We start from the raw sequence: 27,023 nt of genomic DNA on the forward strand, positions 1-27,023 counted from the left end.
GCATAAGTTATAGTTGGCTCAGGTAACTATAACTGCTGAATTTCACTGGTTTTGTATGAGCGAAATCTCAGCTGAACTATAATATCCGTGTAACCTTTGTTTTTTTAGTGAATTTCTGCGTTTTTTAAATACTATTTCCTAACTATAACGTTCCTGTATCCTTTGTTTTTTACCCCAGTGAATTACTGCTTTAAAAAATAAATATTTCCTAACTAGAACGTCCTTGTATCCTTAGGATTTTTGAGTCTCGCCTAGACAGCGATTGCGCTGTCTTTTCCAAACATGCTGTATTCTGGTATGGACTTGAAACTCTGACCATAGTTTCAATTGGCTCCTTTTAGCGAACTTTGTAAATGGTGGCTTTTATTCGTCAATAGGCTTATTAGTCCTTCCTTAGTAATTCCTTGTCTCCTATCGTAACCTCCCATGAGGACAGGCCTTGTTACATGTGTTGTTACTCTACATATTTTAATTACTGCCCGTGAGCACTATTTTCTCAAATCACTCACTTCTGGCTGCTGTTGCAGGCAGGACGTGCTCTCTCCCAACACTTTTTTTTTTAACCACCTCTGCACAACTCAGCTGCAGTATTGGTAGCCCCCCCCCCCCATTTCTTTACTTTTCTTACAATATCGGCACACTCCGCTTTAGCTTTAAACTTCTTGAGCTATAGCGCAGGTGCCACAATGGCTTCAGAGTTAATATGTAGAAGAAAGCAAATGAGCCTGCACGCCTTTTTTCCTATTTCTTTACTCTGTTACAATTGTGGCACCTGCGCTTTAGCTGTAAACATCTAAAGCGCAGGTGCCACAATTGCATCAAAAGTAAATAAATAGAAAATGAAAGGATGTGAACAACATTTTTTTCCATTAATTTACTTTTGTAGCAAAGTCGGCACCCACAATTAAGCTTTAAACTCACTGTGGCTCCATCCAATGACTGCAGACTACAAGATGCAGTGGGCTGCTCTTTGACTGTGTCTCCTCCTGAGCTTCATACATGGCACGCAAATCTACTCAAGAATATAAGAGACCCTTGCACCAACTCCCATCAAAGGATCGGACCCCACCCCCATTAGCTCCATGTTGAGTATGGCACTTTTGAGACGTTTTTTGCCACATTGCCCCCACCCTCCGAAATGAGCACAATCACTGCCCTTCACGAAAGAATACAAAATATTCACTACGTTGTCTTGGAATCTTATGAGCACTCTAGTTATCATAGAAGTATGGAGCTTCTGCACCAGTAAGATACCTCCGTGGTTAAATCTCTTTCTTGTGCAAAACAGAAGATGCAATTTCTCAAGCCACTGATTCTACAAATAAAGCAGATCAAACCAAAACTGCACTTGTCAACTGCAAGAACTTGGAAAGCAGACGTACCTTTAGAGAAAAGGCATCAAGCATGTGGAAGTTCTAGTTATTAAAAAAAACAAAAAAACTGGAGACTGTTAATACGAAGAACAAAATACCTGTTACCTGAAATCCATCGTATGCGTTCACCGTAACACAGGCGTAAAATAAATACATGTTCTTTTCTTTGAAAAGTACTTTGGCCTACAGTCATGATAGATCACTGTTTTGTCTGCCTGCTAACATCCGTAGAAACGGGCATTTGACATGCAATAGGTCTCGCATTCTGAAAGTATAAGCTATTGGCGTTGCTAATATTAATGCAAATGCTTGTTTTAATGAATTTCAACGTTTTACATTTTTTAAATTTCTTTAACCTTTGAGAGTGGGTGTGTGATTGGCTGTATAGGTAGGTGAGTGTGTGTGGGTTTGTGAGTGGGTGTATGAGAGGGTTTGTGGGCGTGTGAGCAGCTGTATGGGTGTGAGTGCGTCTGCCAGTGTGCGACTGGGTGTGTAAGTAGTTGTTGGAGTGCCTGAGTGGGTCTGAGAGTGGGTGCATGAATGTCTGAGTGGGTCTGTGAGTCAGTGCCTGCGTGTCTGGGTCTGAGTGGGTACATGAGTGCCTTTGAAGGTCTGGAAATTGATGGAGGAGTCTCTTGAGTTGGTGGGAGTGGTTGTCTCTCCGAGTGGATTTGTGAGTGGGAACATGAGTGTCTGAGTGGCATATGAGAGCATGAGAGCATGCGAGAGTCTGAGTGGCTCTGTGAGTGGGTGCATGAGTGTAAGAGTGGGTGTGTCGCTAAATGGGTCTGTGAGTGTGTCTTTCTTTCACTGTGGGTCTGTGAGTGGGTGAATGAGTGCTTGAATGGATCTTTGAGTGAGTGCATGAGTGTCAGAGTGTGTCGCTCAGTCGGTGCATGAGTCTCTGAGTAAGGTGTATGAGTGTGTCTGTCTGTGGGTGAGTGGTAAAAAAGGTGCAATAATAGTACTGATCCACAAAAATGGAGATGGAGCTGTCCCGAACAATTATAGACCCTTAAGTTTAATCCATAATATCCAAAAAAATGTTTAGTTCCCAGATACTCAATAGGTTATGGGATTGGATTGTGAAAGATAATTCGCTATCCCATTTACAGGTTGGTTTCAGGCACAAAATTAGCACAGCAGACAAAATCATACGCTTTTTAGTCATCAAGTGGAGGACTGTAGATCTGGAAAATGGGAGTTTATTTGTGGCCTTCATTGTTTTTCGATCAGCGTTTGACCTTGTTTCAAGGCCGAAATTATGAGAAACCCTGCATTGACAATGGGTCCCAAGAGAGCTGTTGACACTAATCCAGGCCCTATACACAATTTTGCCAGGGTCAGGTGGGGACCTGTAGGAGAACTGACATATGAAATACCAATTCTGAGAGGTATTCCCCCCAGGGTGCGTACTGGCCCCTATGCTTTTCCTCTTATACATCAATGAGTGCTTACGGTACCTTTTTAGATCTCGCCTGGGCAGCGCTGCTCTAGGAGGGCCTTTAGCCATCGGTCTTCACTTTTCAAGCACTCGCACTTGTGCTTGTGGCGGCATCCACCTTGCGGGAGTGAGCAGCAGCATAGCCACGTTAATTACAAACATATGGCTGCTGCTTGCTCCCGCAAGGTGGATGCCGCCACGAGTGCGAGTGCTTGAAAAGTGAAAACAGTGAAGACTGCTTGTTTACTTCCTGAAGCACTTCCACCCGTCACTGCCTCTCTTCCGTTGCTGCTTTTTAAGGTTTATTAAACCAGCGCGACAGCTGCACTTGCTAAGCCGAATAGTGAACAATGGCAGCAGTGCGCTTTTCTTTTCTTCAGCGCTTGTTTGTTTCTAATATTCGGCCGATCTCTCTGCTCTCCCATGTGCCCCCTTCGAGATCCTCTTCTCCTTCCACATTCTGCCAGCACCCTCCTACCCAATAGTCATCCACCACCACCACATCCACCACCACCATGTCCACCACCACCACGTCCACCACCATCACCACGTCCACCACCATCACCACGTCCACCACCATCACCACGTCCACCACCCCCACCACGTCCACCACCATCACCACGTCCACCACCACCACATCCACCACCACATCCATCACCACGTCCACCATCACCACATGCTCCACGTCCGCCAACACCACCACCACATCCACCACCACCACATCCACCACCACCACGTCAGCCACCACAACTTCAGCCACCACCACGTCTGCCACCACCACATCCACCACGTCCACCACCACGTCCACCACCACCTCCACCACCACCACGTCCACCTCCACCATCATGTCCACCACCATCCTGTCCACCACCATCCTGTCCACCACCATCCTGTCCACCACCATCCTGCCCACCACCACGTCCACCACCAGTGACTGGTAAAGTGTCACTCGAGGGCAGGGGTAATAGGAGTGTCACCCCGGCTGTACATGGGACATTTAAGGATGCATTTGGTGTGGGAATAGGGGCTAGGAGTATTATACCAGACCCAAGATACATTTTGAAGAGGCACAATGTCACAGGGGTTCCTGTAAAAGCACTCGCAGCATCTCTACATCAGTGGCATACCTGCACGAGCCACGCACTCAAAACAAGCATTGGCATAGCCAATAGGTCTCCCCTTTGAGATCTTATAAGTTTTCAGCCATGCAACACTTGATGTTGTTGCAGCAAGGATATTGTGCTGGATAACTAAACACTTATAAGGTCCCAAAGGCGAGACTTATTGTCTATGCCAAGGCTTGTTTTGAGTGCGTGGCTCGTGCAGGTATGCCACTGTGAGAACGATTCTGCCAACATCAAAAGTACAAAGATACCATGTTTATTATTTGTTGATAACTCCCTGTTATTGTCTTAAAGTCCCCGGGGCCTATCCTTATTGCTTGAGAGTGTTGCCTATATTGGAGGGACTATATGTTAGAAATCAATTGTAACAAAACCAAGAATATGGTGTTTGGAGATCGCAAGATGAACTATATTATTAGATGGGGAAGCCCTTGAGAGGGTCTCTGAGTTTGATTATCTGGGTGTTTTTTGTAAGACTTGCATAGGTGGCCAGCTCAGAAGAACACCCTTTCCAAAAACATAGCAGTTGGCTCCCGCTAAGCAAAAGCAAACCACTAAGGCCAGGGGGATTGGCACCTTCTGGCCACAGCAGAAGCTGGACACTGAGGGGGTGGCAGTCCCTAGGGTCATTTATGGCTCCAGGAGGGACTGCGCTGCCTCTCTCCTCCTATTTGCATGGGCTGCTCTATGGAGGTGGTGGTCCCCTGGGGCTAAGAACAACCCCCTCCTATGTTAATTAAAAGCCATGTGGAGGGAAGGGTGTGCTGTGCCCCACCACTGCTTCCGGGACCTGATCCCTTAACAGAAGCGTGGGAGATCGCACTTAAAATAATAATTTGCAGCAAAATATTTTTTTAATGTAAACGTTTTTTTGCCCTGCCGGGGGTATCTCCAGGACCCCAAGACGAAGGCTTAGATGTCACGGTATTCCTACCCTGGCCCCTTTTTCATTTACCTTTTTTTAGGTCTCGGTGTGAAGCAGAGTCCCAAGATGGCTGCCAACACTAACTAGTATTTCTTTCTCACAAGGCAGCAATCAGGCAAACTGTCAGAAAAATTGCAAACATATAGAAAATTACAGTTTGCAGAAAAATACAACTCCTTTTAAGAAGGTCAAATGCGGAATATTAAAGTTCACATCTTTTACACCAAAGGCTTATCAGAGAACTACTACGCAAACCCTTCCTTACTAAGCTAGTTTGAGATTCCATGTAACAGAATACCAAACTACACCCTGCTAAACAGTGTAATACCAATTTACTCGTAAAGGCTTGTTGGCTTTTATAAATATGTTTCCTACATCAGGACTCCAGCATTTGATGTAACTCTTTATGGTAAACGGATCAGACCCTTGTCATCTGACATGCATTTTTCTAATGAAATAATCAAGCCTATTGCATTTATAATTGGCTTGTTACCACAAGCACTACAGGCCTGCTGAATTCTGCATAAGCTTTCCTGCAGGCTGTCATCGGCATACATTCAGTTCGCAAAGCAATACTCCACCTGTTCTAAGAGGATTGCTAATGATTATCAAAGTGCAGATCTTGCTTGTTTTGTTAGAGGGAAATGCCAGAGTGAGAAACCAGCACCCAATCCCTGGCCTTGCACAGTAATCTGTAAGAATCGGTGTAATTCAAAGCCAGTCTTCATGCTTTAACACAGTGCAGTCACAGTTGGCTGTAACAAACGATGTTTACAATAAGTAAGTCACATCTTCTGCAGTTATAATAGCCTTTCACCATAGGATTATGTTCATAGCCTCTGACATAACTCTGATATAACGGTTTCCATTGAACTAATTGGGACTAAACCCTTTATCATTGACTTGTTACCACAACTATTTCAGGCCATATTACCATATCTCATATCTCAGGCCTTGTTACCATAACTATCTCAGGCCTTCTGTATTCCTCTTAAGATTTCTCACAAGGTAACTATTGGTATACAGTCATACATTTAGAATTATGTTAAAATTTACAATTTGCAAAGCAATATATACCCCTTCCTTAAATGGCTACACAAGGTACTTATCTACTGCCCAGAGAGTTATTGATAAGGGGTAACTAACACCAAAGTTTTTGCATGCTATTGTGATCTGTGAGATTCCATGTAGCAAAATACCTTTCTTCCAACTTTTAACACAATGTAATGACACTCCACCCGAACATTCTTAATGTTTTTAACATATAATTAAACTAGCCATGCCTACTGCCGCTATCCTATTCAAACCTATAGCTTTCATCGTTGTCTTGGCACTTTAATCCATTTAGTTTCATTATATTGAGCATTAGCTTTGCCATAAGACAAAAGGTGCAATACTAAAACAAGAACTGTGTTTCAGCGGAAGCACGTAACGTTTGCACAATCAGAATGTGTACTTCAAGAAAGTAACAGTTATGCGAAGCCTAAGCCCTTCTCTCTGTAACTTCTTAAAGCTATTTTTCTGTTGATAACTTAATGCTGTCAAGCTTGAGCTAAGAATATGTACATTGGAACATGTTTCATTTCATTTCAATCTTTATTCGGTTTAAAAAACCTTGTAAGATACCATACATTAAAATCATAACACATCATTATAGTACATAACAAATAGCAGCAGTGGGTAAAAATGTCATCACATCTTATTTGTGCAAAGTACGCAATAAATCATCAAAACTGGGGTTGGCTAGATCCTGGTCGGTCCCTCTTCCATTGAGAACACTGAATAAATATACACAATAGTAAAATAATAAATTAGACATCTGTTTTTGTTTAAAAAGTGGTATACATCATAACAATAAAACAGGCAGCACTATAACTAATAAACAGTCAATAACATGGTAAAATAGCCCATTACATTTAGGTTTTCTGATTTTTCTTTCTCCTAATCAAGGCTACACATAGGAGAAAACGACTTAGGCTAAACACGATTGGTTGTGCAGTATCTCCTTTGAATATTCTAAGTCCAACCTTAATTTGTCTAAGGCCTAACCTGTTACAGATTGGCTTAAGCCATTTTTTCCTTGCTTTAAGGTATGCTGGGCATATAAATAGAACATGGGACTCATCTTCTTTCATCCCCATTTCACAGAACTCGCATATATTAGAGCCAGCAGCCCCGGTCAACCCCTTATTACAGTTCCAGCTGGTTGTTCTATCTTTTAATAGCAAAATGCTATACCGGAACTTTAAGTATAGGCTTTTAGCCAGTGGAGGGTACATTTCATCCATGAGGGGCTCTAATTGCATATTCATTTTAATTTAAAAAAAATTCGAAGTTAGAGTTCCTGTTCTGGGATTTGCAAGCACTGAGTCTCTGATATAGTCCCAGTACCTTTGCTTCAAGATGTTTTTTGAACTATTTGTAAGGGAATCAGGGTCAAACCAGAAGTCACTTAACCCTAATTTTTCGAACCATTTTTTGACGTACTCTAGCCATGGCAAGCGCGTGGTATTCTTTATAGCCAATATCTCTTGCAATGCTTCTCTATAATCAGCCAGCTCTTCAGTGGACCATAAGCGAACCCAATAGAGTAGCGGGCGAAGAGAAGCATAATCATCAGTACACCTAAAGTTAAGGTCCCATAATACGGGTGTCAGTGGTGTTGACCCAGGTATCCCTAGAAGTTGCCTAATGAAGGAATTTTCCCTCACTTGGAAGGTATCCTTTAAAGCATAGGCCCAAAGGTCCGCACCATAAAGTGAAGAAGATTGTACTTTATATTTGAATAATTCGATGGCTGGTGAGACCGCTTTGAAATGGCTATTCTTGTGCTTCTTTAAGATCGGTACCTGGTTTTGGGTTAGCCTTAGTTTTGAATTCTCCAATTGTGTTTTCCATGTGACATCACTGTCTAAAATAATACCCAGGTATTTAAAATTGGGGACTTTTTCAATAGGTTCATTGTTTATCTTAAAAACCTTATTAAAACCTTTATGGGGGTTGATTGTCATAACTTTTATTTTTGAGGGGTTGATTTCTAATTCCTTGTCATGGCAATACAAACTAAATGTGTTTAAAAGATTTTGGAGCCCCCTAGGTGTCTGAGAAATTAAAATTGTGTCGTCTGCGAATAGTAATGCCAGAACGGCTTGCCCGCTCAATTTGGGAGAGTCATGCTCGCAGCCTAAAAGAGTGTCAGGGATGTCATTGACGTATAAAGAGAATAAGGTAGGTGCCATTACGCACCCTTGCCTTACCCCTTTTGCTATTTTTATTTTCTCAGTGACTTCTCCATTCGGTCCCCATCTAACACGTGCGTAATTGTTCTCATGGAGTCTGGTTAAAATTTGAAGGATATTTCCAGGGACACCCATTTTGTTTAATGTCTTCCATAGGGCTGCCCTAGGAACCATATCAAAAGCTGCCTTCTAATCAACAAAGGCCACGTATATATGGGAACTCCTTATAATGGTATATTTCCAGACTAAACATAAAAATCTAAAAACCTGGTCTACAGTGCTTATCTTACATCTAAAACCTGCCTGATATTTTGTGTAAATAGAGTGCTCTTCAATCCAAGAGGTGAGCCGACCAAGAACCTGTCGTGCAAAAATTTTTTGTAGCACGTCAATAAGGCTGATAGGTCAAATCCCTTGCATTACCGGCCTATCACCCTTCTTGAACAGAGCTACAATCTCTGCCCCCTTCCAGGTTTCCGGAATAGGAGCTCCTTGAGCAATTTCATTGGATAATAAATTGATGTAAGGAGCCCAGATGTAGTTTTCATGTTTCCAAAGATCACCTGGTATTCTGTCAGGGCCTGGTGCTTTCCCTGACTTGACTGCCTTAATTGCTGAGATAGTTTCTGTTAGGGAAAAAACAAGGGGTGCATCATACGCTGCCAAAGGGGCCTGCAAACTATCCCAACCTCCACTCTCACCTGAACTTGTACAAGAATATAACATAGTAAAGTGCTCGACCCATGTTTTTTCCTCTAAAAATTTGTCTTTACATTCTGTCACCCCCCTGGTGCCTCTAGCAATGAGGCTCCAAAAAGTGGTCTGATCTTTACACTTACATGCGTCCAATAAATCGGACCAAACCCTTTCGTCCCACTCTTTCTTGGCCTTTAATAAGATTCTTTTATACTGAACTCTCTTGGTTCTCACAATATCCATTGAACCCCCCCTGACCGCTATGATTAGGTCTGTCTTGGCTTTCCGGCAATCCTGGTTATACCAGGTGATCCCGGTTTGTTTGTTCTTTTGGGCGTTATGTGGTCTTTTTATTGCCCTGGTCAGGATCCCGCCAAGTTGGTTAATTAAATATTCGTGGGATTCTATCAAACTAGGATTTTGGATGACAGTACAGTTACCTAAGAGAGAAGACATATGACTCACAAATACATTATAGATTTGTCTAATGATTTTAGAGTTGTCTAATACTACTGGCCATTTCAGGGATCTGCGGTTATTTGCCACTAGGGGATCCTGTGGCAAGGACATTGTGCTATTAGCACTTTTGTCAAGGGTTTTAAAGATCTGGGTTTGGACAGATAAAATCAGAGGATAATGGTCGCTTTCCGTGCGATCATCCACTATTAGGTCGATGGTCATAGGCCATAAGTTCAGGGAGACTAGTAAATAATCTAAGTGGCTGGAGTGTGCCCCTCTGGTGAACGTTGGTCTACTGGGACAGTCTGATGGCAACCGCCCATTACATGCACGTAAGCCTGATTCTAATGTCAAATTCAGTAATTGTAGGGCGCTCACTGAGCAAGGTGCTTTGTAATTTGTATCTACTAAGGGGATATTGTTGGCACTGTCCTCATCCTTATAGATGTCTTCTAGACCTATTATGGGTTCAAAACCTCTGTTAAAATCACCGCCTATAATCATTTGTGCATTTTGATCAAATCCCGCCACAAGATTACTCAGGTGGGTTACAACTGTTGATTCTTCACATGATCGATGTGGTCTGTTATAGATATTGATCACATAAGTGCTACAACCCTTGGTATTTTTTAACTCGAGTAATAACTCGAGTAATAAAATGTCGGGATTATTTGTAAACATGTTTCGAAAAAGAAAAAATGACATGATGCATACATCTTATTTGAATTAGAAGATGTGTTGTTGCAATTCATCATTCAAGATCTTATTGTTGATAGTTAAATCTTGTGAGAGCTAGTAGCCTGTGGTCTTAAAGTAGAGGGGAATTGCTGCTTCTGGAGTAATTTACTTTCTGGGAACAGAAGTAGACAGCAAGATTGCTATATTTGCCCACAGGCTTGTTCGTCTTTTTAAGAATCAGTTTTAGAATTGGCAGATTCTTTCATTTTAATAAGAGCTGTTTGTTTCCTAGTTGGCGAGTTTGTCAGCGATGTCCTGCTCGTCCCAGAGAAGTGCAAGTTCTTTCATAAGGAGCGCATGGATGTATGCAAGAGTCACCAGCATTGGCACAACGTAGCCAAAGAGGTAACTTGTGGATAACTGTTGTTCTCCCCTAAATTAATTCCTTTGTATATGTGAATGTATATATCAATCATGAAGCTTTATTTCAACATCTTGTGTCATAAAAGCAATAATTTTTTAAAAAACATTTTATATAACAAATACAAAGTCCTCTTATCACACTCCAATACGCCAAGAGGTGATATGGTATGTAGTCCCTCCAGGTACTCTGCTGGGCCCTCAGTATAAACTACAGTTACCTGGATCCACCTTTTAAAAAGTTAATAAAAATCATATCAGTAAAAACATACAAATGGTACAATAAAAAGGGAAAAAGAGGAACATATATATTACCTACTTGCGGTCGCCAGTAGTTAGTAATAGTTAGGACCTAGTTTCCATAGGAAAAGAGTTTTTTATTTTCCCAATAACTTCGGTGGCGGTTGACATATCTTCGTGAAATTTTCAAAACTAGTGACCTGCTCTGTTTAGCTCCGGTCTTGAAAGTTTCGGGGTGATTCGTCAAGTGGGCCCAGAAAAAGGGGGGGGGGGTCCCAAAACGTGTTTTTCCTATGTTATTTTCAATAGGAAACTTTAGACAAAGCTACAGCCCGAACTGCTGAACGGAATTACACCAAATTTGGCAAGAAGGTAGGTCATGGTTCAGAAAGAGCCCTTTTTGTTAAATGGCGTAAATCCGTTCAGTAGTTCCTGAGAAATTTGAAAAAGAAAAAGTTTCGATATCTGGGGCAGCGGTGGGTTCTCGAACCCTCCCGTGCACAAGCTTCACTGCGATTGGCTGCCAACACTCCGAACCAGGAATTGTTGGTAGCCATCTTGTGACTCGGTAGAACCAAGTCACAAGAAAACAGTGAAAAAAGATGTTTAAAAACAGGAAAAGGGGGCAGGGTAGAAACACCCTGCCCCCTGGGCCTGCTCAGGGGGTCCCACAAGGACTCAAAAAAGCATTTTCTTTTTTTCAACTGCAGAATTCGTGCTAAGTGTGCAAATCCTGCCGATTTTTAAAAATTAAAAAAAAAACTAAGCGCGGGCTTCCGCACTTTGTTATTATTGAGCCCCCGGGTGGGCCAGGTCCCGTGGGCATGCACCAAAGAAATAGCGGGGGCAGGGCGGGAGCCGTGCGGCTCCCACCCTGCCATTGCAGACCCTGCTTTGCTTCATTGAAGCGAGAGTAGGGAAACCGGCTCTCGCTTCAATGAAGCAAAGCAGAATTGCTTTTCCATAAGGGGAGCTGCATGTCTGCAGTTCCCCTCTTGGAAAAGAAATGCCAGCTCCTGCAGGAGGCGGGGAGATGGCGGGACCGTGGGGGAATTGGGGCTCCCCCCCAATGGTCCCCAATAGAGAGGGCAGGCCCCGGGGGATGGGGTCCCCAAGGCCATGAGGGGCCTGGGAGGGGGGGCCATGTGGCCCCCCTCCCTCCCTAAAAATAAATAAATAACAAAAACATTTTAAAACGGCAGGCCGGCCTCTGGGGATGGGGTCCCCGGGGCCATAATTAACCTGAGGGTGGGGGCCACGTTGCCCCCCTCCAAAAAAAAATATAAAAAGGATGGCCAGGCCCTGGAATCCTGGGGGCCATAATTGGCATTTGGAGGGGGGCCACGCGGTCCCCCTCTGCATAATAAAAAAAAAATAAAAATAAGGGTGCCAGGCCCCGGGGGCGGGGTCCAGGGAAGGGGGGGCCACACTGCCCCCCTCCCAACATTTAAAAAAAAAAAAAAAAAAGGAACCTGCAAATCGCCAGAGCCCCGCCCCCTCCCTGCACCACTGTGCAAACGTGCCCCTTGGCGCGTTTTAAGGTGGGGAATTAGTTCCCCTTGAATCCTCTGGTTCTTACTGGAGGTTTCTGTTGGGCTAGTTGGCCCCCAGGGACCCTCAGGATTCAAGGGGAATTAATCCCCCAACTGAAAATGCGCCACAGGGTGCGTTTGCACACTTGTCACGTCAGGCCCCGCCCCACTGTGCAAACTGGCCCTCTGGCATGTTGTTAATTGGAGGATTAAGTCCCCTTTAATCCTGAGGGTCCCTTGGGTCCAACTTGCTCACCAGGTACCTCCAGTAAGCGCCCATGAGGTGCTTAGCAGATAGGTGTAAAAAGGGGCGTGACCTTGGACCACCTCTCTGCAAAGCAGCTCTGTGCTGCTTCCGGCAGGTACCTGGTGGGCTAGTTGGCCCTTAGGGACCCTCAGGATTCAAGGGGACTTAATCCCCCAACTTAAAACGTGCTAGGGTTCACGTTTGTGCAGGGAGGGGGCGGGGTTAGCAATCCTGCTGTGTGGGACTTACTGGTGGTAATAAAAGGGATAGTTGGCATCCAAGGTTGACGTTGGGGGCTACCTACTCCTGTTACCTCCAGTAAATCCCATACAGTGGGATAGCTAAGAGTTGTTTTGGAGGCCCCGCTCTCCTTTCTCCACCACTCTGGAAACGTGACTGGTATGTTATTGTTAGAAATTAGCATTTACGAAACCTTTGAAATTCACTGGAAAAACCATAGGTTTCAGGCAAGTTATAGTTAGTTGGAAATTTCACTCGTACAAAACCAGAGAAATTCTGCTGTTATAGTTAGTTCAGCTAACTATAACTTGCGCACCCGCCATGCACTGCTGATGACGTCTCATATTACCATATTACATCATTCATGACATGGTCAAGTTCCCTTCAGCTTTAAACAACAGTGAAGACTTGCACAATTTTTTATGAATTAGTATATGACGGTATTTTTATATATATTTATGTACATTTTTTTAATCAATTTTAACATGTATATGGATTGGCTACAATTATATGATCAGTCTTTGTGGTACATTATCGTGCAGGAGCATGTTGTAATTGGGAAACATCATTTACCACGAAGGAATTACCACGCATAACGTTTACCACGGGTCACTTACCACGCAAACGTCTTTAGAACGCGGGTGCCTTCAACGACCGTCTTTACCACGCGATTGGTATTCCTTCCTGTCGTTCTGCCTGTACGATCTGCATGGGCTTGTGGGGGGTGGGGGTTTCTCCCCCCCCAAAAAAAAAACAAGCGGATATTAATAAATAAATTAGAAGAAAACCTAAAACGCTCTACAATGCCTCAAAACGAACAAGGAAAGAGCCTCACCAACAAGGAGACGTGTACGTCATAATAGAAGTCCTTTATCAGTTTTGATAGACGTGTTTTGACGCTTGTTTCCGTGGTCGGTGGATGAAAGGGCTGATGGTGAAAGACGTAAAGGGGACAGATAAGAATCTAAACTTTGATAAAAAAGGTATTATTTAAGCGCATTATGAAAAAAAGAAAAATAAAATGTAAGGGAATCTGTTGTTTTTTTATTGTTTAAAACCTCGATCTTTTTCCTTCCTACTGCATGTAGCCTATCAGTATCATTATGTAAATTTCAATGGGACATGAGATGTTTCGTAACGTTATGTTCGAGGCATGTGGGCTGCTAAATTCATATCTTAGCATTAGATCGCCGCCTAGTGTTGGGTCCGGATGATTGCACATTGTTGTCCTGGAAGAGTCTTCGAAGTATCCTGAGATAGGTGGCTCCTCCCCTGGACTACAGTGCGCATGGGCATCGGCTCCATCCCCAGATTGTTTTTTTCCGCCATTGGGTTCGGATGCGGTCTCGACGTCTCTGTCGGAACCGAGAAAACATAACTTTAAACGGCCAAAAGGCCTTGTGTTCTTTACGTCGGTATTGTTTGCGTGCGGTCTCGAGTTCTTCCGTCTCTCGGAGCCGGAATGAGCGGAGTATTTGCACTCTTCGGACATCGAGGCCTTCTCATCGCGACTCGACAGCGAGTTTCCACCATGGAGCGGAGTCCGTTTAAACTCTGTCCGCTCTGTGGGTCCAAATACCCACATATAGACGTGCACCCGGTCTGTAACAAATGCCTTTCGCCAGACCATAACGAAGGAAACTGCAGGGCCTGTGCGAGTTTCAGGTCCAAGAAGACACTCAAGATTCGGCGCGCGGTGCGCCTTGAGGCCCAACAAACGGCCCCGGATCCAGATAACATCTTCGACGACCAAGAAGAGGAGGACCACAGCCATCATCTTCAAATCTCCCCGCCTGAGACGGAGGTCGAGGCAGATCCGGAAGACGACGACGGAGTCGTGGGTCAAGGCCTTGAATACGTCGACGAGGTAGGGGACGTCGAAGAGGTTTATGGGGCCGCGGAAGATAGCTCAGAGGACGAGCTATGCCCCAAAGTTTACGGACATAAAGAGCGGGTCACGGGATCGCCTGTCGGCCTTACCCAAGACCCCGTAGCGCAAGCCACGGCCCCGCCTTCGGGCCCGGCCACGGACATACTTGCTGAGCAGAGGGTATCGAAACCGAAACTGAAAGCTACGGTATCGACTACACCTAAAATGGCCGACCCGAAACCGAAACCGAAACTTAAGGACTCGGGCGTCCCTAAGATGGCGATCGTACCACCAAAAACGACTAAGCCTGCTGCCTCATCGACTCCGTCGACCTCCGGTCCACAGAAGTCGAAGAAATTTGGCGATTCCACAGTGTCGAAATCGGCGCCGGAGGAGAGATCCTCTAAGAAGGGTGGCACGCACAAGACAAGCGCTGCGACGCCGGCAAAGCCCGCCAAAGCCAGCGACACGGCTCCAGCTCCGACTGGGACTTCGTTTGTCGGACGCGTGGTGGGGGCAGAGCCATCAAAGTCACACGGATCGAAGGCTGGCACATCTGCGCATCGGTCCAAGGACTCGGGGTCGGCGGACGTGGCATCATCGTCCAACCCTCCGAAGGACCAACAGAACGTCGGATCCGAAGGGAAGGCCTCCTCGTCGGTGACAAAGGCCACTGTCACCGATGCGTCTCTCATTGCTTCTTCACTACAAAGAATTAGGGAGAAGGCCTCTGCTTCGTCGGCGCCGGCGCCATCGCCGCAGAAGGCGACAGACGTTCCGGTCAAGCCTGCAAGTAAACTCCTCTTCCTTCTGCCGCCGAAAGAGGCGCCGAAGGCCTTTTCATCAAAATCGACGCCAAAGAAGTCGGAATCTTCTACGGCAGGGGCACTTTCAGGTCGAGTACTCGACGCAGAAGAGGATTCAGAGTGCTTTATAGACGCAGAAACGGGCAAATTGACCCTTTACAAAAGGAAGATCACTTCACAGCCGGTGGAATCCTATGTCATCCCCCTGAAAAAGAAAAAGTTTCCACAGGACGCCTCAGGCCTCATGGAACCTATCCAGCCCCCTCCAAGAAGGAGCCCAACTCCGTCTCCAGACCACTCTGAAAGTGAGGGCTATGATGAAGATGACCAATACACTTTCCCGGTCAATGAACCAGGTGCACAGCCGGATTCATATGATGACATTGGGGCCCAAAATGTGGGACAGGACCCACAGGTTTTCAGTACACGTGCATCCCCAACAGAGGATTCTGCAGGTTTCCATGCACTCCTTGAGAGGGCAGCTGCTAATCATGATGTGGACATGCATGCTGACCCAGTTGAAGAAGACTTTCTATTCGACACTTTTTCAGTTTCGGAAAGAACTGTAAAGACACTGCCTATGCTCAAAGGGGTCCTCAAGCATGCTGCGGACATCTTTAAAGAGCCTACCAGGGCGAGGGTGGTCAATCCACGTATTGAAAAAAAGTACAGACCAGCGCCTGCAGACCCTGCATACATTCGGGGACAGTTGCCGCTTGACTCCCTGGTGGTCGCAAATGCCCGTAAAAGGGCCAACTCCCAAACAACGGGTGAAGCTCCTCCCCCGGATAAGGAGTCCAAAGTGCTAGAGGCAGGAGGCAAAATAGTGGCCGCGCAAGCTGCCAATTTCTGGCGTATTGCAAATACACAGGCACTACTGGCACGTTATGATAGGTCACATTACGACACACTAGAGCAAATTGTGCAACACCTGCCTCCACAGTTTCAAGAGGGCACCAAAATGATTATACAGGAAGGACAACTGATCTCCAACGCGGCCATAAAGTGTGCACTTGATGCCGCGGACACAGCCGCTAGGGCCATTAACACTAGTGTCATGCTGAGACGACAGGCGTGGCTCCGCATATCGGGGTTTAAACCTGACATTCAAACAACCATACTTAATCAACCAGTCAATCCTGATAGACTGTTTGGTCCAGATGTTGACACCACCCTAGAAAAAATTAAAAAAGACACCGAAACTGCTAAATCTATGGGGGCCCTACAATCACAGCAGTTTCGTGGCAATAGTTTTCGTCGCTCAGGTGCCCGTGGAGTCACCAGAGGACAGATGGGTCAGCAGTCACAATTCCCTAGAGGTGGAGCACAATCCTCGTACCCCAAACAGAACAAGAGGGGCTACAGGGGAAACAGCAACAAAGGACGCGGCAGAGGGAACAACAATTCACGCTCCTCTGCCCCAAGCACTCAGTGACTCTCTGTCACTGCCCCCCGACCACTTAACACCTGTCGGGGGGAGACTACAGCAGTTCCTGCCCGTCTGGATCAACATCACCACAGACAGGTGGGTGCGACAACTTATCCAGTACGGTTATTGTCTAGAGTTAAAATCCACTCCACCCAACATTCCACCAAGGCAAAGACCTATGTCCGCAGAGCACTTGCACTTATTGCAGCAGGAAGTGGTGGTGATGCTGCAAAAAGGAGCAATCGAGCTCGTGCCAGTGGGGGAGGAAGGCACAGGGGTATATTCCCTGTACTTCCTCGTTCCAAAGAAGGACGGATCTCTCAGACCAATTCTGGATCTCCGTCCCCTCAATCTGTATATACTGTCAGAGCATTTCCATATGCTTACACTGCAACAGATTCTTCCCATGTTAAACAAAGGAGACTTCTTAGCAACCTTAGACCTCAAGGATGCTTATTTCCACATTCCACTACACCCGTCCCACAGAAAGTACCTCAGGTTCACTATCCAAGGCACGCATTATCAATTCAAAGTCCTACCCTTCGGAGTCACCACAGCCCCAAGGGTGTTTACCAAGTGCCTGGCGACAGTAGCAGCGCACCTCAGGAGGCAGAACATCCATGTCTACCCCTACCTAGACGACTGGCTCGTTCAAGCCAGGTCGGAACAACAGTGCGCCGCGGACATGTCGACTACCATTCACCTCCTTCACGACCTGGGTTTCTCGTTGAATTACCCAAAGTCACACCTTCAGCCGGCACATGTCCGGCAGTTTCTGGGTGCGACAATCAATACCCTGACGGCCAAGGCGCAACCAAACCAAGTCAGGATAAACAGCATGCAGTCTCTAATCCAAAAGTTCAGACCAAGACACTCACTTCCAGCGAGAGTGTTCATGCAGTTGATAGGCATGATGGCCTCCTGCATCTTCATAGTCCCTCACGCACGGTTGCATATGCGCCCGCTCCAGGAGTGCTTAGCAAATCAGTGGACACAGGCTCAGGGACAATTAACAGACCTAGTGTTGGTTACCAGTCGGGCATACGACTCTCTGCATTGGTGGACTCCACACAACCTTTGCAAGGGCCGACTGTTCCAGGAGCCAGTGCCACAGGTTATCCTGACAACGGACGCATCTCTCCAGGGATGGGGAGCTCATCTGCTCACTTACACGGTGCAGGGACTATGGACGACGCAGCAACAGAAGATGCACATCAACTATCTAGAACTGATGGCGATCTTCATGGCGCTCAAGTCCTTCATTGTACATCTGTGCAACAAAGTGGTGTTAGTCCGGACGGACAACATGACCGCGATGTACTACATCCAAAAGCAGGGGGGCACCCACTCACCGCAGCTGTCTCACCTGGCTCAGAGCATGTGGAAGTGGGCCATTCAGAGGAACATCTTCCTCATGGCAGAACACCTCCCAGGGAAGGACAATCAGATGGCGGATCTGCTCAGCAGATACAGCCATCAAATGCACGAGTGGGAGATACATCCATCAGTACTCCAGCCGTACTTCCAAAGGTGGGGTCGTCCAGAGATAGACCTGTTCGCCACAAGGGAGAACGCAAAATGCCAAAGCTTCGCCGCCAGGTTCCCACACCCGCAATCGCAGGGCAATGCGATATGGATGAACTGGTCAGGCAAATTTGCGTACGCTTTTCCCCCGACACCTCTGATACCACTGGTGGCGAGAAAACTAAGGCAACACTCGATGACACTCATCCTAGTTGCTCCAACGTGGGCGCGCCAGGCCTGGTACACCACGTTCCTCGAACTCTCAGTGGTACCGCATCAAAGACTGCGCCTCACGCCCAGACTTTTGACGCAGAACCATGGAGAAATTCAGCATCCAGATCCGCAACAGCTCAACCTAGCGATCTGGCTCCTGAAGTCTTAGAGTTTGGATACCTCAACCTACCTCCTGAATGCATGAACATCATCAAGGAGGCGAGGAAGCCGACAACCAGAGCATGCTATGCCGCAAAATGGAAGCGTTTTGTCATTTACTGTGCAGACAATGACATAAACCCGCTAGATGCATCTATCCCTAACATCATTTGCTATCTGTTACACCTTTATAAGTGCAAACTAGCGTTCACTTCTATTCGGATACATCTATCCGCCATCGCAGCTTACCTTCAAAACAGTTGAGGTCAAGGGGTGCTACAAGGGACTTGTTTGAGACAAATTACAATTCATTTATGAGTTGTACACATGTAACGAACTCTCATGCATCCACTGGATAACTGTCTTGTTTTAACTATGACAAATAAATTGATGGAAGGCGGACAAAACATATAGAGCAAGAATCTTATTAAGTGTTCAAAAAGGTTCTCTTTATATTATAACCAAAGTAGGGAGACAAGTACAAATCAAATAAAGCAAAAAAGTCATGAACAGAGGTCAATCAAATTATAACTACAATTCATAACTCAATACATCAACTCCAGATAATTAAAGACACAACCAAAATTAGTTAATAAAGATGGATTGTGAATTGGTGATAGGACAACCAAACGGGAGATGATGGAGTGTCGACGTTTCGGTCTAGGTAGCAGTCGTCTGTTAGACCATCATCAGGACGGTGTTTTTTATGCAGGAAAACTCCCTATGCGAAAATGATAAATACAGCATAATGAACAAATGTCTTTAAAATTGAAAGTACATTAGAAAACACACAAAAAAGAAAATCGAGGCTCTATATATGGAATAAAACTAATGTACACATGTATACTCCTAGAGGTCACTCCTTCCTAGTAACCATTAAGAAGCAATTCCTAAAATGAAGATGAATTCATAAATCTGCATATCTTAGCATGATATACCCAATAAAATAAATACAGTAATGCAAAGCATATATAGTAGTTCTTTGATGAAAAAGCATTATTTTTAAAAACAAGGGGGGGGGGGTTGTTTTCATTTGAATTCGGCAAGTAATATAGTTTCAGACATTTATAGGTTAGCCTACGCTGGAGGTTGTCATTCACTTTATATTACCTGGACTACTGAATATATTATAACATCAATCTGGACAAGTAATCCTTTAAAAAAAGGGGGGGAGATAATCAAAAATTTCCTTCAAATACAACAGGTAATATTTGCAAACATACCTATGTCACCGCATATTAAAGGTTGCCATTTACTTTACATTGATTAAAATGGTAAATATATCCCCACATTCATCGGAAACACTTAGAATGGTTTGTCACCTTGAATCCTCAAATGGTTTCTTAGGGGCACGGAAAATGCCGTAGCATATGGCAGAGGTCGCATATGGGTACGTGAGCAGCAATGGCATATGGAAGTGGTGTCCAACGCGGATCTTTGGCTACAAATATGTAAATGCAAACTTATGAGGAGCCGGAATCATAACGCGTGAGTTCGAAGTGTGTGTTAAATTACACCAAAAATATCATACCTTCAATTTAAATGGAAACGCGTGGAGGCTGCTTGTCAAATTTCTTGCCGTCACCAATTTCTGTTGGAAATTAATAGTGGGTTGTTTAAATAATCTAAGACATCTTACAAATAAGTTTATTAACAAGTAGTGTCAAATGACACGTTATTACTGGCACCGGACTATGTTAGCGGTGTCAATGTCACATGGCAGAACTGGTAGTCTAATTAACAAAAAACCTTGCCCAGCCATAGCGTGTTATTAAAAGTTAGTGGCGGATAGACCTCAAACGGTTGAACTACAATATGCAAAAGCACTGAGGGAACATTAGTTTGTTATGGCACAAAAAGAATCGGAAAAGCTGCATATATTGGAAAGCTCTGGGGCAGCGTTATCTTGCTTATGCAGATCGAGAAAGAGATTCGAAAACGAGAGATTGAGGTGCCTTGCATCTAACGTGTGCGGCGCTGCTACTTACTTGAAAAAAGCTGTGTGAGCTGGCAGGAGGCGTCGTCATCAGTTGTTTGCTAAACAATGATGAGACGCGGTGCAATCAGTTATATGCATCTGAACCGGAAGTATTCGGAATAGAAACCGGAAGTATATCGGAAATGTACGATTTGTCAATCGTTTCATTTGTCTGTGAAATTATAAGGACATTAATTCTAGACAGTGTTTGCCATAATATTTACAGAGAACTGTCAGATGTATGTGCACAAAACATCAATAAAATCAACTGTGCTGGCAAACGCGAAGAGACACAAAAACGGTCGCCATTTTAGATTGGGAAATATTGTTGAAGCTTGACCGAGTTGTGTAATGTAGTGTATGTTGCAAATAGTTAAGGGAATAGTCTGTCAGGATTCAATGTGACAAAGTTACAATATCGTTTCTTCAAAAAACAATGTTGATACAAAAAATGTCACATAATTACATCAGTCTTTTGATCATTGAAACATGTCAGAAATAGATCTATTAATAGTGGCAGACTTCGGATGACAGCATTAGTTGACCCAAAGCTTCTACAGATTAAAGACATGCCAAGGCATGCCATTCGGAACACGAATTCAGACCATGTCTAACTGAGTCTGCCAAGCAGATCCAGCGTTGTTCCTTGAGGGTTAATAAGTGGTCCACATTAGGTTGCCTAATAGTGGGTTTTATCACTTCTACCACATACCATAGTAGTTCGTACTCCTTATGATTTTTTAACAAATAGTGGTCAACTAATGGGGCATTTTCCGTCTGACAGCGAATTCTTGACTGGTGTTGTGAAATTCTTTTTTTGACTGGTTGTGTAGTTTTCCCAAAATATTTGAGTCCACCTTCAAAACAGGCAGCATCTCTCGGTCTTCAGGGTGCCTGCCATTAAAGCGTTCCTTGAAGGTCTGAAACGAGTCATTCCCCCAAGAACACCGCCAGCTCCGGTGTGGAACCTCAATGTGGTCCTCACCAGACTGATGGGACCACCATTTGAGCCACTGCACTCGTGTGAACTACAATTCCTAACGTGGAAAGTAGCTTTCCTAATTGCTATTACGTCACTAAGGCGTGTTAGTGAGCTACAAGCGCTCACAATCCAAGAGCCATTCATTCAGATTCATCCAAATAGGGTAGTGCTACGTACTAACCCCAAATTCCTTCCAAAGGTGGTGTCACATTTTCATCTCAACCAAACTATCGACTTGCCGGCATTCTTCCAGAACCCACAAACAGTGGCAGAAAGAATGCTCCATACGTTAGACGTACGGAGGGCGTTGATGTACTACATAGACAGGACACAACACTTTAGGAAAACAAAACAACTTTTTGTTGCCTTCTCACCACAACACAAAGGCAACCCGATTTCCAAAGCAGGAATAGCCAGATGGATTGTTAAGTGCATTCAAATCTGTTATCAAAAAGCCAAGCGCACTTTAACAATACCCCCAAGGGCGCACTCCACACGCAAATTGGGGGCATCCATGGCTTTCCTAGGAAACATTCCTTTAGAGGACATTTGCAGAGCAGCCACGTGGATTACACCACATACCTTTACAAAACACTACTGTGTTGATGTACATTCCAAACAGCAAGCGGCTGTAGGACAGGCTGTTCTCAAGACACTTTTTCAGGTTTCTGCAGCTGGCACGGGCAACCGCCGCTGATGGAGGGACTGCTATGTATTCTATGCTAAGATATGAATTTAGCAGCCCACATGCCTCGAACTGAATATGCTAGAGTTTGAGTTTGAGTTTAAAAGTTCTTCTTAAGCGCACGTATACCAGCGGCTTCTTGGCGCTATAGCTAACGGGGACTGAGGGTGGAAGTAGGGGGATCAAAACGGGCAGTTAATCAAAGGATTTAGTAAAAAGGAGGGTTTTGAGGTTTTTGCGGAATTGTGAATAGAGGGGGATGGAGCGAAGTTCAAGGGGAAGGGAATTCCAGAGGGTAGGGGCAAGGACAGCAAATTTGGATCCACCCCACTTCTTTCTCCGGAAGCGTGGGATGGTAAGGAGGGACTGGGTGGAGGATCGTAAGGCCCTAGTAGGGACATAAGAGACGATCTCCGAGGAGATGAAAGCTGGCGCCGAACTGGAGCGGGCCAGGAAGGTAATGCATGCGAGCTTGAATTGAATTCTAGCTCGCACGGGGAGCCAGTGCAGTTGTTTCAGGAGAGGGGTAGAGTGGTGGAATTTGGGAAGATTGAAGGCCAGGCGGGCCGCCTGGTTTTGTATTTGTTGGAGGCGACGCAGACTGTATGCGGGAATGCCGGCATACAGGGCGTTCCCGTAGTCCAGGCGGGACACCACCATGGCCAGGATGATGAGTTTTAGTGCGGAGAAAGTGAAAAATCGGGACACCCTGCGAATTGTGCGCAGTGAAAGAAAGGAAGAAGATACCACAGAGCTGACCTGGGAGTGAAGGGTGAGTTGCGAATTGAGTTTAATGCCTAAGGTTTTGACTGAGGGAGAGGGAACAGGAGAGGGACCAAGAGAGGGGGGCCAGAAAAGAGGGGACCAGGGGCTGGATGAACCACCCGTCAACACCAGTTCTGTTTTATCAGGGTTGAGTTTAAGGTGGTTGTGGTTCATCCAGTCCCTGATATGAAGCATAACAGTTTGGAAATTTAGTGTAGCAGAAGGAGAAGAAAGGTTGAAGACCAGCTGGAGGTCATCCGCATAATTAAATACGGTGACCTCCATCTGTTGAAGAGAGAAAATAAGAGGTACTTACTACTTACCAGTATGCATCTGTTCTTGGCATGTAGGGCTGCTAACATTCATATCGCCCACCCTCCTCCCCGGTGCCTGTCGCAGCTGCAGATATACTATTGTATTCAATCATTAGCATGGACATCCTTTACACTTTTCACTCCATCCTCTGCCACAATGGCGAAAAACAATCTGGGGATGGAGCCGATGCCCATGCGCACTGTAGTCCAGGGGAGGAGCCACCTATCTCAGGATACTTCGAAGACTCTTCCAGGACAACAATGTGCAATCATCCGGACCCAACACTAGGCGGCGATCTAATGCTAAGATATGAATGTTAGCAGCCCTACATGCCAAGAACAGATGCATACTGGTAAGTAGCATATTCATATTGCGGTGTAAAAACATGAGTTGTAAAATGCTGCGTGGAAAAGACACATGCGAACTAAAATTCGCATGGTAATGCCATGCGTGGAACTTGTAATCGTGGAAAAATCATATATTCGTTGTAATTTGCTCTTGAGTACCGTTAATAGCAAGCACTGGTTGGCTATAGCCCAAGAACAAGGGTATCATACATTTCATATACACCATGGACATACACAGGATGTATACATGGAGCCCCTGGCCAAGATTGTGCAAGAATTTGATATATCCATGACCTCGTACACCGACGATGCTCAATTGGTGATCTCATTGGACCCGAAAAACAGTAGAGATGGGGAGAAAATGTCCTCCTGTCTGATTAAAGTCAAAGAGTGGATTACGCAAAGCTGCCTAAAGATGAATGGGGAGAAAACGGATATTGTTTCTTGAAAATAAATCGATACCAAGGCCCGTTTTAGACTGGCCAGCTTGCTTAGGTAAGGTACAGATACCTACAGACATAAAAAGCCTAGGTTTTTGGCTAGAATCTGACCTAAGTATGGCGACACAGGCCAGAAGGTAGCCGCAACTTGTTTTGGAATATCGAGAAGACTACGGAAAATCCTGGAAAGGGTGCCAACACACCTCAGGAAGAAGGTGGTCCATTCTCTGGTCACCTCCTTACTAGATTATGGAAACTCTTTGTTCATGGGGGCACCTAAATACGTGACGCGCAGACTGCAGATCATGCAGAATGCAGCTGCCAGGCTGCTCTGTAATGTACCCACTCGGGAATCAGTAAAAAAGCATCTATTGGACCTCCGTTGATTACCGATGGAAGCAAGAATACAATTCAAGGTCCTGGTTATTACGCACAGAGCATGCCACAATAAAGGTCCGGATAAAATCAGGAAGTGGATATCCCTCTACATTCCAAACAGACAGCTACGGTCCAGTACTGAAGACCACTTAACACAAAGGCCATGAGGGAAAGATACGATGGAAGAGCTTTTTCCCCATCTGGCTCCTAAACTCTGGAACCCCCATCCCGGTGGACTGTAGAAGGATAGGCAGTGAACTACAATTTAGAAAGCAAATCAAGACCTGGCTGTTCAAGTAATATCTCGAAGTTACTGGCACCTAATCAGTTACTAACTGCATAGCGCTGGGAAGCATCAGGGCAGCCATGCGCTCTACAAATCCCCAATATTAATAATAATAATATTTTTATATGAGTGTATTTATTATTGTTATTGTGCAAAAGTATACTATTATATGGTAAGTCTTTGTGGTACATTATCGTTCAGGAGAATGTTGTAATTTGTTATGTTATGTTAATTGAATTTATAAAGAGCGCACAATTAACCTTGGGTGTCCTGGCGCTAAGTTAGCCCAACCGGTGGTCAAAACAGTTAGTGAGAGAACATCCAGGTCTTCAAACCCCTTCTGAAGGAAGGAAGGTTATCGGTGTTCCTCAGGTGAAACGCAGTTCGTTCCATACCTTGGACGTGCAGGTAACAAAACTCCTTCCACCCCAGCTAGATTTCTTGAAAGTGGGTATTTGAACCAATTTAGCTCCCAGGGATCGCAAGGTTCTACTAGGGGTATACCATTTGAATATTTGCCTCAAATGATCGGGACCGACACCATTAAGGGCCTTAAAAGCTATACAGAGGGCCTTGAAACTGACCCTCTGTTTCACTGGCAGCCAATGTAATTGAGTTAATTCTCCTCGGACCAACACAAATTTAGGGGTATTGGACAGAAGTCTTGCAGCCGCCTAGTCTATTGTCTACTGTAACTCCTACATTTTTCACTTTGAGAGTAGGAACAGGATGGTTACCCATATCAATAGGCCACCACTCTGGGGTCCAAATATGGGGGTTATTACCAAAAAACGATCAGCTCAGTTTTTTTGGAATTCAATTTAAGGCAATTTGCCGACATCCAACGTGCAATAGCCTTCATGCAATCATGAAAACGGGCCCCTGTTTCCTTTGCCTGACCATCTTTGAAGGACAGCACAATTTGGGTATCGTCGGCGTAAGAGGTCCACTGAAAGCCAAACGATCTAATCAGGGCAGCCAGGGATATCACGTAGATATTAAAGAGCGTAGGGCTCAAAGATGACCCCTGAGGCACCCCACAAGGCAGGCTGAAAGGCTGAGATTTATTGTTATCCATGTCAACAGTTTGAGATCTCTCCGATAAAAAGAATGAAGAATTTGCTCTTGAGTACCGCTAATAGCAAGCACCGGTTGGCTACAGCCCAAGAACAAGAGTGTAACATACATTTCATATACACCATGGACATACCATGACCCCACTTAGTACCCTGACTGCCGGTCCATGCCTCCGAAAACTTTGCGGGAGTGCTCCCGAAAGTTGCTTGAGGCCCGATAGTCGGCTCCGCGCTGTTTAAGGTCCTGGTCCTGCGGGAGGTCGAGGGACCGGTCGCGGAGCCGCCACCATCGTTCGGCGAAGGCTTCACCCTCTGGGTCAGGTAAGAGGAAGCACAAGAAGTCGAAGATCCGCTGTCGCTCTTTGCCTTTCCCTAGCCTGACGCGCAACATTTTCCCGGGTCCGTCTGCAACTCCGGCCCAGCTGCAGGACTTTCTGTCAGCCATGGCTTGCCTATTAGGCCGGTCTGGGCCCACCTCGGGCCCCGCTGGTTCGACTGGGGGTCCTCGCCTCTCTTCGTCGATGGCTCCGGTCCCGGCGTTGTCGACTGCTCTGGCCTTGGCGCAGCAAGACCCCCATGGAACCATTCATGGATCCCAGCAAACATCAGTTGACCTCGTACGACCTCCACCGACGTCGACGTCTCCAGCACCGCTGCCGGCGGCCCCCGGCCGATGTCGTCCCTGGCTTCCATCCAGACATGGGGACTGGGCCGGACCGGTGTCGATCGACGCCGATTCTGACACCGATGGGGAATTTCTATCCCTTTTCTCCATCCTCCTCCTTATTTCCTGCCTGCCCAGCAGGTTACGGAGGCAGGGGAGGACTTGGAGGGGTCTGAAGACCCTCTCGCAGCCAATGCGAGTTATACTCTGACTGGGCAGAGGATTTAGAGGACGCAGGTGGACTGGATTTTTCTCCAGAATCTGGCACACTGTCTCCTTCTACCGTGGCTACGGAGGAGGGTGGTACTTATTCCGTGGTGTTGCGTAGGGCAGTCGAGGCTCTCCACCTCGAGCTCCATACTATAGCCGTCAGGACTAACCTCCTGACAGAAGTGCTTCAGCCTGTACCTTCCTCTACAGAGTCGCTGCTGCCCTTTATTGAAGCACTTTCGGATGTTCTTTTGGGCACCTGGTCCAGGCCCAACACAG

The 27,023-nt window shown here is 45.6% G+C and overlaps 1 protein-coding gene across 10 annotated transcripts in view; it reads left to right on the forward strand.

Moving 5' to 3' along the window:
* The window catches only part of APLP2 (amyloid beta precursor like protein 2), a 640,140-nt gene that overhangs the window by 246,316 nt on the left and 366,801 nt on the right, over positions 1–27,023 (forward strand). For all 10 annotated transcript variants that reach the window (XM_086956906.1, XM_086956911.1, XM_086956909.1 and 7 more), the window contains exon 4: positions 10,231–10,343. In XM_086956906.1, coding sequence (XP_086813032.1) covers positions 10,231–10,343 — 113 coding nt within the window. The remainder of the gene's footprint in view (positions 1–10,230; positions 10,344–27,023) is intronic.

The sequence above is a fragment of the Lissotriton vulgaris genome, chromosome 2_1 (genome assembly GCF_964263255.1).
Source record: "Lissotriton vulgaris chromosome 2_1, aLisVul1.2, whole genome shotgun sequence".
Classification (NCBI taxonomy): domain Eukaryota; kingdom Metazoa; phylum Chordata; class Amphibia; order Caudata; family Salamandridae; genus Lissotriton; species Lissotriton vulgaris.